We start from the raw sequence: 13,106 nt of genomic DNA on the forward strand, positions 1-13,106 counted from the left end.
ACTGTGTGATCGGTGTGTGAGTGTTAAACATCTGGTTACCCTGCAACTTTATGTTGACGTGGGTAGTGAGAACTGAGCTTAACTCTCACCCAGTTGCACGGTTCCTCGGTGACCCGGGCCAGTATTCACGTTTCTGATAAAACCGGAAATCCTGCAACAGTCCCCCGAATAAAGACGGGAGCAGGAAATTGGGTCGAAAGATCCTCAAGGTCCTGTCAGGATATTCGAGCAGAAGGAGAAAGACACAGAAAATAGTGAGTCTTGTCCAGGGTGACCCGGGCAGCAACAGTCTGAAGAGGAGTGGAAAGTGTTATTTGGTTAAACAGAAGGTGAGAGTGAATGAGAAGAGCAGTCCAACTTGAAGGGACGTCTGTCTGCGAGTCCTGAAGTAAAACTCGAAAGCCCTTGAACAAAAAAAGGGTAGAAGGTAGGAGAAGAGCCTTTTGTAGTGCTATAATATTAGGAGAGAAATGAGATGCTAGCCATTGGAGTTCTTTAAAGTTGGCTCGGATCCCTCGACACTTCCACTGAAGGATTGTAGACGTAGTTTATCTGTGAAGAAAAGACGCAGAGCGCCTCACAGAAGCAAAGAAAGGAGGAGAAGAAGAAAAGGAAGGCAGGGGATGGCAGGATGAATAAGGCGACACTAAACGTCACTCATCCACATCCATCCCCTGCTCGCTAAGAGATGTAAAGCAGTTAGTAAAAGGGATTGATGGTGCTGCTGTGGCAGTCCCAGATGTTTTCTGCTGAGTAGTGGGTATTTCTGGCAATTTTGGTTTTGTTTTTGTATTCTTGTCTGTCTGCAGTCTGCTATTTTTGTTCCTTGTTAATTTTGTATTGCATGCTTCCTGGTGTGCAGTGTTTCTGACTGGTGAAGGGGATTCTTGGACTGTGATGCTTGTGTGGCTTGGGATGCTTGTGTGGTTTAAGATGTTTGTGATGACTGGGTGTAGAAGGAGGAGGCATAGCCTGACGGACTAGGACAGGGCCCTCAGAAAAGATCCATGTCAAGTGCGTCTGGATGGACACAGAGGTTGACGGTCGTCTTGTGACAGCTGACAGTAGAAGATGCTCCTATGGGGCGACTCACTACATGATGGCTAGCACTGGTGTAAGAGACACCAGATTAACCACGTACAAGCTAAATGATTGCCTCTTCCTTCCACTTCGGGCAGTCTATAGAAGAAGCAGCATGAGATCCGTCACAGTTTGCGCATTTGGCACATTGAGGACAATCAGCTGCAGCATGGCCTGTACCTCTGCAGTGAAAGCAATGGGCTTGGGACTTGCAGAAGCTAGCCCCATGATCATAACACTGACAGTTGAAGCAGCGCAACGAAATACCTGACCTCAATGAAGTCAGGTATTTTGGGCAGACAGAAAGTAAAGAAAAGTGTGTTTGTAGAGACAGATTTCCCGTCCTTCTTCAGGATGACCCTCTGCACCGCTGTAACACCCTGGGATGCCAGTTCTGATTGGATTTCTTGGATCGGCAAGGTCAGGGTAACGAATGACCCCCCCCACTCCCTTGAAGAGTTGAGGGATCTGTGTGGTTACCTTTATGGGTCGGTCGACAAACTGTTTTGTCCCATCGACGCTGGGCCTCAGACGCTTTCTGATTTGCGCACTGGACGAAAAATTGTCCTGGACGAAAAATTGTCCAGAGAACAGATGTTTGACAACAGAAAAGTTCGCAGATATATCTTAACACAATCGCATTGCTCCCTCAGCCAGCTGAGGGTAAAACGGCTACTAGTAATGGGCCCTGCACCCACAGCCCAGGGCGATGCACTGCGGTAAACAGTGTAGTGTCTTAATTTGTAACCCTGTGCCTAAATGAATAAATACATAAGGGAGGCAACCTGGAACCTTTAGGACTTGTTCCTCCATTGATTACTTCCCTTTAAAGGCTGAAAAACCAATCAGGTATTTTCTCATGTTAATACCACGTGAAAGTTTGTTTACTTGAGCGCAATATTGACATCCGTTGAGGGTTAATCGATTTGACGTTGATTTGTACTCAAGCAACCGAAAATGAGAAGAAAAACAGTAATATTAAAATTCAAAGGTATATTCTAATAAAATATATGTCTGTTTTGTACTTTTGTGTGTGTTTATATATTTTATAAATATTTTTTCTGAATGTCGAACTTTTGACCTACATCCCGATTTGTGAGTTTTCCGTCCTTTACAGTTACAGTCTTTCAGTTGATTTTACTACAACAAAACGTATATTTGTTAAAATGTACACCAGATATGATCTTTAAAACGGAATATTACAGATAGTTGTTTTTTATTGTAGGATATTAGATATAAATTTAAAAAAATACCGGTCGAAATTTCATTCGCGGTCATTCGCCGCTGCGCTGGCCGAGAGTGAACGGGCTATGCAGCACCAATGAGAATAAGTTAAAAAGTTGCAAAAGGGGAGAGGGACGAGAGTGGCTGGGCCAGTTCTGGGCTCTCCACTACAAGAAAATGGGGCCGGGCCCCCATCAACATTCTTTCTCACGCAATCTCTCATCTCATCCTATCTGGATTCCTGCTTTGGTACCAAATCTGGTTTACTAGATGAATCAACCACTCTGTCTTTCAGTAAGGTTACAAGTTACAAGTTTGGACGTCCCACGCTGTTTATCGTGACCATGCAGGAGTAAATCATCCAGGCAAGCGGATACCACATTACTTCTGTTCCATCATCCTGAAGCGACAGAACCACCTCCGTGATCCTGGTAAGTACCCAAGGTGCCAGGCGAAACCCAACGGGCATCCCTGCAAATCTGAAAGATTGCTCTCCGACAAAGAGTGTAGAAAACGGGCCACTGGTGGAAGCACACTGGAATGTGCAAAAAAGTCTACGCTGACTGCATAATCTTTCACTGAGATGCCGCTCTCACCGACCTGGCAGTTCCATTGAGAAGCGAAGGGCCGGAGATAGGCATGGAGTCTCCAACTCCCCCCTGGTTTAGGAAGCAGGAACAGGATGAAGTAGCGGGCCGGAAGGTCAGAGGGCCGGAAGGGCCGGAAGGGCCGGAAGGGCCGGAAGAGAAGCGCCACCGCTTGAACAGCTATTTTGAAGAGAAAAGAGATATTTTGCTTCTCATGACCATGGCTCTATCCCGGCACTGGAAAATTCTTGCAGAAACCCTGAAGTCAAGCGAAATCCATCGCTGAGACCCAAGGATCAAAGGTCTGAAAAGTCTCCCATTGAGCCGTACGTTCTCTCAATGTCACCCCGAATGACGTCGTTGGAGATGTCAGGGTGAGAAGGAGCTGGAGCTGTGAGAACACATAGCCCCACCTTGGGCTTCTCCCCCACCCTGTCCCTGGCTGCCGGGTAACTTCTCTGGCACCCCCAGTCGAAGGTGAAGATGGAGGGAGAACTGTGTTGCTGTTGCGGACATGGTTCGGCTCTCCAATCCAAGTTGAGCAGTGCGGAAGTGATGCCAGTGGAGACCCTGCCCTGCCTCTGCAGGGACACGCCTTCTCTTGCAGAACCGCACCGGGCAGGCACAAGTAGGGGCGCAAGGTCTCTGACCACATGCCAACTCATGACTGAGCAGGACATACCCGACACCCAGGCTGCGACCTGGGAAGGTAAAGACGAAAGCCTCCCTGGAGCGCAGCATTCCCCCTGGTAGCTTCCCTCACCTCATCGTGCAGGCCAACAGGGGGCGTTTGATCCAGCCTGTACACCCTCCCACTCGTGGACATCCTTGGGAACGCTGTATCTGGCCTGGCTGCTTCCCTCGTCGTGAACCACAGAAAAAACATAGGCGTCTGGCACGGGCCTCACCCCATCCCACGGTCTGTCAGATCTGTTGCCCTGACTGGCTGCTTAGGTGAGACCTTATCCTTTCTCAGCTTGTGCTTCTCTAACAAGCAGGATAAACGAAGCTCAGCGTTCTATCCTATTTCGGTTCGTCCTGAACCCTCTGCATCCACCTGTCCTCGGACCCGCCTTGGCAGACGACACACGGCAGATTGGTGGAACATGGCAGACAGTTGAGACACCTTCCATGTGAATTCGTTGGGGACAATAGCCATATACCACACACCGTACACGGTAAATTCCATAGCGCTTCGAAGGACAAGGTAGCTACCACGTGACTGAACGGGCCAGAGGTGGGTGAAGACGGGAGTAAAGTGCTCACTAACGTGTCAGGTGGGGGTTGAATGGGGACTGAGCTTAGTTCAGTCCTATAGTGTTGCACGGTTTGGACATCTGAATTTGAGGTAGCTAGAAGGTGATCTCCATATAATCATGTCATCTGGTACAGTTCGAGAAAGAAACACACGAATTCATACTTCTACATATACACATGCACTTGAGAGAGAGAGAGAGAATAAGAGTGATTTGGTACATAGACTATATATATAAAGAGAAACTAGGAAAATGAATTTTTACCTGAAGGTAGGTAGACGGTACAAGACCCGTATCACCTCTGTCATTTTCAGCCATCCACCAGCCATCTTCCCTAATTAAAAAAAAGGACTGGATACTTCAAACTTACAGGTCAAATTGAAGCAGATTGCATTATTCTTAATTACTGCTCAATTAATCCTGACAGTCACACTATACTGATGACACGGACAGGGGTTATTACCCTTGTTTTTGGGTGAACATGAGTTGTCACCCTTGGTTGCATGAATGAGGAGGAATTTGAGTTCAAATCAAAAATCAAAATCAAAACAGACTTTACTGTCTGTCGAGGAGACCCAGGACAGAAATTTGTCTTCGCTCACAAGGGCAGGCATACATACTCATACAGACATTTAACACACAGTCAGGAGTAAAAGGAGTAAAAAAGTGTAGATTGCACCAGTCCATCAAAGCAGTTTATGTTTATCCTAACAACAAACCTTGGGTGACCAAGGGCCTAAAAGCAGTGCTTAACAGAAAGAAACGTGTGTTCTTCACGGGTTCTGCCCACGACAGAAAATTGGTACATAGAGAGGTCCATGATGCTATCCGTTGGGTCAAGGTGAAACACAAGTCCAAAATAGAGTCTCAGTTTGCTACAGATAACATCCGAGTAGCTTGGCATGGACTCAACAACATGGCCAATATAGACGATCGGAGTAAGGGGTCGAAAGCCAAAATCTCGATCTCAGGCGTTGAGAGTACGGAGATGCCTAATGCTCTTAATGCTTTCTTTGCTCGTTTCGAGTCTCACGACTTCTCAGTGCAAATGAAAGACGTGCGTAGTTCTCTTCACCCTGTACAGAAGGTTGAGATTGGTCATGAGTAGTTTGTGGAGCTGTTTCAGCGAGTGAATATTCGCAAGGCCTCCAGTCCGGATGGTATTTGTGGCAGAACATTACGTTCCTGTGCACACCAAATATTTGTCAACATCTGTTTCAGCGCTCTATGGATTTGTAGAGGGCGGGTAGTCCGGCGTTGTTGCTAGTTTTGGCGCACACCTGCTGACTGTTTCTGCCTTTGTTTGAGTGTTGGACGTTTGTTGACGTCACATACGCCCCCCCCCCCAACACTCGGTTCCATCTTTGGCGCTGCGAGCAGGATGAGTGTCAGCAGAGAGGTGCACAATGGTTGCAGAGGACTTCAGCATAGCAGAGGCTCTACGAGCATACTAGTTATTCCGCTTTCAGTAGTTTGCCGGTGGAGCAACGAGTGTCGACGAGATTGAAAGAGAGGTCGAGTTAGCTCTCGCCATAAACCTGATGTCTCAGAATGGAGCTTGTGGTTACATCTTGAGCGCGCTGGAGGGACCTGCCAGACATCGAGTTTTGATGCTCCCGCATGACGCAATAGATACGCCGAGAAAGATCTTGGGTGTCCTAGTGAAAGCGTACGGCGAACGGAAAGATGTTGACATCATTGCCAGTTTCTACGGTACACGGACGTTTCGCCGACGGACGTTTCGGAGCCGGACGTTTTGTCGACCGGACGTTTCGGAGTCGGACGTTTTGCCGACCGGCGTTTCGCCGCCGGACGTTTCGGCGCGGGGCACTTCATTTCGGCATTTCGCGCGGGACCTTTAGCCGAAGTCAAGTGTGTGACGCCCCTTAGCTCACACATTTCTCTCGCCATTGTATCAATGTATCAGTGAACTCTCTCTCTCACTATCCCTCCTCATGTGAACCGTTAGCTCACACATTTCTCTCGCCATTGTATCAATGTTTTTTCTCAAAGCTGTTGCGCATAATCTGTGACAATCAAAGTGAACTGTCTGTGAAGTCTGTGTGTAAAATTTGTTTGAAATAAAGAATTATTGTGTAATCTAGTAGTTACTTTCATTCTTTGAGAAGTAAGCTCTCTCTCTCTCTCTGACATAATGCGGCGAAACGCCGGTCGGCAAAACGTCCGACTCCGAAACATCCGGCGGCGAAACGTCCGGTCGGCAAAACGTCCGTCGGTGAAACGTCCGTCGGCAAAACGTCCGCACACGGTTTCTACAATTGCCGACAGCGACGTGATGAGGCGGTCGACAAATACGCCGCGACGCTCCAGAATTTGCAGGCGAAAGCGAACGGGCAGTTTGTTAAGGGGCTTACAAAATAGAGTTATGTAACTGAGTGAGTGAGCGAAGTCTTCACAACATATTTTTAGTGAATTGAGTTTTGGGCATTCCCAGTTAAGACGCTTAAGGAGTGAGACGCAGAAATACTTGCTGTGTGAAGGAATGAATGTAATTTCTTGCTGAGTCAAGGTTCTGAACACGTTATTCTTTTTATCACCACTAATGTACAATAATAACCGCAGGTGAAAAGGTGTGTAAAATCTGAGTAGAAATGCAAGTGTAAATAACATATTTTTGTGTATGAAAGAGTTTATGTGCCTTTAAACAGAGTACTCATTAAGTCATGAGAACTGCAGGAATTACGTAGTGGAGAAGTTAGAGCTGAGAGTAGAACACCCTGTCATTTCCAAGGTAACCCAAGTGTTTCCACTCCTGTAGTGGACATAATTACATCTACAGAAGAATCCGAGGTTTGCTTCCATTTTAACTTTTCCATGATTTCGATGTACTTGTCGCTTTTCTTGTCTGTTTGAGGCTGATCACACAACAGCGACACTCGCTGGGGACGTGTGCGGACGTTTTGCCGACGGACGTTTCACCGCCGGACGTTTTGCCGACTGAACGTTTCGCCACCGGACGTTTCGGAGTCGGACGTTTTGCCGACCGGCGTTTCGCCGCATTATGTCAGAGAGAGAGAGAGCTTACTTACTTCTCAAAGAATGAAAGTAACTACTAGATTACACAATAATTCTTTATTTCAAACAAATTTTACACACAGACTTCACAGACAGTTCACTTTGATTGTCACAGATTATGCGCAACAGCTTTGAGAAAAAACATTGATACAATGGCGAGAGAAATGTGTGAGCTAACGGTTCACATGAGGAGGGATAGTGAGAGAGAGTTCACTGATACATTGATACAATGGCGAGAGAAATGTGTGAGCTAAGGGGCGTCACACACTTGACTTCGGCTAAAGGTCCCGCGCGAAATGCCGAAATGAAGTGCCCCGCGCCGAAACGTCCGGCGGCGAAACGCCGGTCGGCAAAACGTCCGACTCCGAAACGTCCGGCGGCGAAACGTCCGGTCGACAAAACGTCCGGCGGCGAAACGTCCGGTCGACAAAACGTCCGGCTCCGAAACGTCCGGCGGCGAAACGTCCGTCGGCGAAACGTCCGTGTACCGCTGGGGAGGGGTTCTTTTCTCTTTGGATATCTTTACTGGGTTTGGGGTCCTGGGCCCTATAGTAGTGACAATAGTGGCCATATCGTTGACAATTGTAACATTGCCTTGGAGGTGTTCAGGGTGATGGATGGCTGGGGTCATCCTGTCCCATCTGATGTGTTGGGGACGAGGAATTGTTTGGAATGGGTGGAATGTGTCTTCGATCATCTCTGTAGGAATAAGGAATCCTGTAGTTCTGTTTCTTAGGGGGTGTTGCCGGGCGTCTATCTCTCTGCACCCGTGTAGAAAGAGATGAAGGTGGGGAGCTGTAGTCCACGTTGGCAAACATGGAAGTTTCGCTCCTCGCCAGAGACTTATTGAGTCAGAGTTATTCGGATGTGCAATGCGGTAGCACTCAGCATGTTCTGCCAAAGCTTCGGATGTAAGTCCCTCTCTCGCAGGAAAACGGCTAAATCCTTAGAGACACTTTGATAAAAATTGTTCACGCAGGATCAAGTCCTTTAAATGATCGTAGTCTTTCGGTATGTTGGCTACGGAAATCCACCTATCGGCCAGGCTGACCAACCGAATCATCCGTCTGAGGCCACACTGTCCGGAATCTCTCTCTGTACCCTTCTTCGATATACTGAAATTTCGCTAGTAATTCTTGCTTCCTTTTGTCGTATTTGACGAATCCTTGTATGCAAAGCGCATGATAGTCTTGAGAGACTCGCCCTGAAGGATGGCAGAAAGGTGAAGGCGTTAGCATTCGTTTCGAAACTATAGAGAAATGAGTCTATGTCATCGAGTTTCTCTTTAAAAAGTGGAAGCGTTGGGGTGAGTCCTGGGGATTACAACCTCCACGGCCGGGTTTACTGTCGTGGTTAATTGTCCTTCCACCGTTTTCTAACCGAAGCTTTTCTAGCTAGAATTCTCTTTTTCGGCTCTTCTTCTCTCTCTGCTTCCTCTAGTCTCTCTTCTCTCTCTGCTTTCTCTTTCTCTGCTACTCGTGCTAAGCGTTGCTCATGTCTATGCACTGTAGTATATATTTGTATATATTTTGTCAAAGCGTCACCTTCCAGTCCTGTTGTTTTTCCTTCCTCCTTATAGGTTGCAATATCCACCGCAATTTCTTCCCGACCAGCCATTCTAACTCTATTTCTATTCTACGAATCTCTATAAAACAAATGCGACAACGTCTTCACGACGCTGACAGACCCGCAACAGACAAATCACGTCTGGGTCACCAAATGAATTGTCACGACACCATGTAGTGTCTCTTGCTCACTCCCGTTTCAAACACACTTGCGGGGTCAGACAATTACCTACGTGTTCTTTCACATAAATAAACACAATCATTTGCCTATGTTTACTAAGCAAAACAAAATAACGTAAATAATAATAATAAAGTCCTAACTACGATCTATTTCCTCAAAGTAGTAACAGTCAATAACGCAATTGCTGGCCGTTCATACGTAGAGTTAACATAAACGCAGACTGTAACGCGTTCTTCAGTTTCTCTATACTATTCCTTTAGATACACTGTCTCGGCAATGGCTCTTCACTTCAAATAACACATCCACAAAATGCAGAATTCCTTATAAACCAGTTAAGCTCACTGCCTCCTGTCTAGGCAATGGCTCTTCACTTCCAATAACACAATATCTTCTACTTACAATTAAACGTCCAATTTCTCGTCTTCGATCTTGCCCTTTTGCTCTTGCTCAAATCTCTCCTCCTCTCTCCTCTCCCGGCACACCTTATTTTTTTTTTTTTAACATCAAAGACACACGCATTCCAGAGACTTCCATCATTCGCACCTTTTCATCAGTGCACGTGCGCAGCTTAGTCCTAGCACTCTGACTAGATCTGTGACACCTCTGGCAGGACTGTCTCCTGAAGAAAACTGCACTGCAACTGGGTCATTTCCTCGGTCATCCATTGTAAGGGTCATGTTAAACAGCAGTCTAAGGTGCTCCACCTTCTTCATCATATTCATCAATGACATCTGTTATGAGTTAAATGTGGTAACAGTCTGTGCAAGGTGTCGCCCGATGCCAACAGCACTTTGATGCGGTATTAGATTTCACTTGACCTAGCGGTGACGGCTGGGCGGCTTTGACTAGAGCCACCTAGACCTTTCTAGCAAGTGCTTGAGGGAGTATGACTGCCCTAAGCCTTGGTACCTGGAATGTTCGGTGCGAGAGAGCGCATGTATAGCGAGTAGATTCTGAATGTTTCTAGATAACTTTTGAAAATTGTATATAAGCGGTGAGAGAGAGAGAGTGTTAAAGTAGAGTTGAGACAGTAGACAGTTGTGAAAGCTACTGTGGGCATGTGTCGCTGAGAGCTTAATTGTTGTGTCACGTGTGTGTCGCCTTTAGTCAGATCGTGTCGATGTGGTCAGAGTTTAGGAGTGTGTTGCTGTTGAAGAGGCTGGAGTCGCTATAGTAGTCTTAGTGTGTGTCGCTGATTGTTTATCTGGAGTGTCGCCTCTTTGAGTGGAATTTGCAAGTGGAATTTGTTGTACAAACTGTAAAAGAAGTTCTTCATTCGTAATATCTTTGACTCCAAAGACTCAGTTTCTTGGAGAGGTTGGCACCGTAGATTCAGGACCTGAAACGAGCCATTGACAATGACATAGGTGCCTGGGACTTATGCTTTGTTGCTCAATTTCAATACAGGACAACCAACCATCTTACTTTTCCCATAACATCACCAACAACCTCTTCAGACACATCTCTACAGCACTTCATGCTGATAATTTTGCAATGTGGAATGCCTCCAAGTTCTGCCAAACTGCAACCTCACATTCTAGATAGGAAATGGACTAGTGCCGCGGTTCTCAAACGGTGCTTACAAGGGGGGCGCGAAGGTGGTCATTTTTTAAGTTTCTTATACCGGTATTAGTGAAATTAGCTTACATTGCTGGCTAAGGGGGGCGCGCGGAAGTACCTTTGTTCGTCGGGGGGGGGGGGGGGGGAGTAAAAGGTTGAGAACCGCTGGACTAGTGTGTCACTATCAACAACCTGACGACAGTTGCCACTCTCTTCTCCTTCGCAAATACAAAAGAGACCTTAAAGCGTTTCACAGCCAAGAGTTATCCTAAGAAGAGATGCCCGCCTACCCTGGCATCACACCAGACAATAGGCTTACGTGGGATCCACACATTGAGGAGGTAGAAAGATGGGGCACATAGTGACTGTACCTGATGAATAAACTTCTGAAACTAAGTGGGGAGCCAGAAGCACCATCCTCAAATATGTACATAGGTAATGTCCACCCCATGATGGAGTACAGCTCTTCCGCTGGGCAATGCCAGCAAAGAACAACACAAGCCAGACAGACAAAGTGCAAAATGCAAGAATACAAATCATCACAGGTTGACTAAAGACTTACATCCATCCACTTCCTGGAGACCACCACAAGACTCGACTCTCTTGACCAGAGACAAGAGGAGAAGTTTCTGGTCCAACACAAGAGCCTACAAAGCCTTCCCTCCCATCCTGTCCACCAACAGCTTTTAGAGGTTGAAGAACAAACTAAAGAGATTGAGCTTCAAACACCTGGCAAAACAGCTGACACGCGACCACACACAGCAACATTACTACAAACACCCCAGAAGAGTGATGGCCCCTCCAAGATGCTGAACAATGGGACACCTAGCTCCACACGAGGGTGGCTGATCAGCGAATCCCTTCACACTGCAGCTTGTCAGGAAACAAGGTGTCACATAAACTTGTAAGGTCTGGCAACTTTCTGAAGCAAACAAAGCAAGCAATCCCCTAGAGTGAAGCAAGGTCTAAAACACTATTTCATGGGCCAGAGAAAAAGTGAACACAACCCACCATCAGAGGGCGAAATGGTTGGTCTGAAATGCCACTAGCAGACCATTATCTTCCCCCTGCACACTGCTAACTGCATACACACTTGTACGACCTAAGGATGTCATCCATTGAAAACTGAAGTGCCCATGCGAGATAGGCTCAGACCTCTGGAATGTCCTGCAGCTCTGCCTACTACACAGACATGAACAGAGCTGTGGCCTCAGGGAGCCATACTGGAAGAAAAACTTTGGGACATAATGGAGAAAACAGTCCTTTCATTAACCACAGAAAGTCTGACAAGCATGATGCCTGGAATGCAAAAGAAAACATGAGAAAAAAATATAAATGTAAGCTTAAGCACAATTGTGCTAAAACACTGCTATTGTCCCTCAATCTCATTTGTGGCACTTGCTGGAGTATGTACTTTGTGCCTCTAGTGCTAGTGCTTAAGGCTTGGGTAGAGCATGCTTTCTCCATTCTATGGAATGGGAGGATAGCATACTATTTTCTGCTATGATTCTGCTCCCTCAGGTACTGGCCAACGACGTCAATGACCACAATACTGGCAAAATGATAATGCAACACCTCATCATGTTTGTGTGGTGACTGCAGCAGCAGCAAGTTCAGCAGCCCATGTTCACCTGACCTGGTTCCTATTTAACACATCTAGGACATCCCATCCTGGGATGCCACCTTTAACCCAACAACCCCCAACCAGCAAACATGGCTTAGCTGTCCAGTTCTTGCAGCATGAGTGCCTGACAGTCCCTCAAATGACTTTAGAAACAGTCTATGTGTAGTCAAGTGGTGGGGTTGTGGTGAGACAGCAACAAACTTCCAACTGTACCTTTGTTTCAAACTTGTCGACACACTGAGTTGGTCCTCCGACAAACTTTTGAAGGCGAAATAGCTGCTATGTTTGTAGAGCCTCTACTGTGCTGTCGCCTTCTGCAGCCATCGTGCACTTCTCTGGTGACACTGATCCTGCTCACAGCACCAAATGATGTGGCCAAGTGGTGGGATTGTGTTGAGATGGCAACAAACTTCCAATACACTTGAACAAAGGCAGGAACAGTCAGCAGTTGTACGACCCTTTAATCCATGGGCTTGTACAATGGCCACGGCTGCGTTGCATCATCAGAGATGCTACAAGTTAGGGGTAGATTCTTCTCTGTCTCGTGTCTGTGCTCTCTTTCTTCCTCTGCCGATGCTCTGAGCTTTCTCTTTTATGACTATGAGGTCTCTCACTCCCCTCCTCTCGTCAGAGCTCTGCCCTTATATGCCTATCGGAAGGCCAGACTTGCCGCGATGCCGCTGTACGGCCTGAGCAATTAGGCACTTTAAGCCCAGGCAATCAGCAGGTCCCTAACAAACGCTGGCTTACCTGCCCTTTACAAATATATGAAAGACGCATTGAATGTTTAACAGCAGAGGATGCTTATAACCCTAACCTTATTGACCATCAAAGTGAACTGGTAGTTTCTGACTTTTTCCTTCATGGGTGTAGGGTTGTTTGACTGCCCATTTCTTGGAATACAATTGGTTTACAAACAATATTCTTATACTTTACTCAGATTCACATATGTTACAAATATGAACATATGTTGTGGTTGGTTTCTGTAAGTTA

General features: G+C 46.6%; 1 protein-coding gene across 3 annotated transcripts in view; it reads right to left on the bottom strand.

The window, feature by feature from the left end:
* The window catches only part of LOC112570695 (nephrocystin-1-like), a 64,823-nt gene that overhangs the window by 31,358 nt on the left and 20,359 nt on the right, over window positions 1-13,106 (bottom strand). For all 3 annotated transcript variants that reach the window (XM_025249261.1, XM_025249262.1, XM_025249263.1), the window contains one exon: window positions 4,412-4,481. In XM_025249261.1, the coding sequence (XP_025105046.1) occupies window positions 4,412-4,481 (70 nt within the window). The remainder of the gene's footprint in view (window positions 1-4,411; window positions 4,482-13,106) is intronic.

The sequence above is a fragment of the Pomacea canaliculata genome, linkage group LG8, assembly GCF_003073045.1.
Source record: "Pomacea canaliculata isolate SZHN2017 linkage group LG8, ASM307304v1, whole genome shotgun sequence".
Lineage (NCBI taxonomy): Eukaryota > Metazoa > Mollusca > Gastropoda > Architaenioglossa > Ampullariidae > Pomacea > Pomacea canaliculata.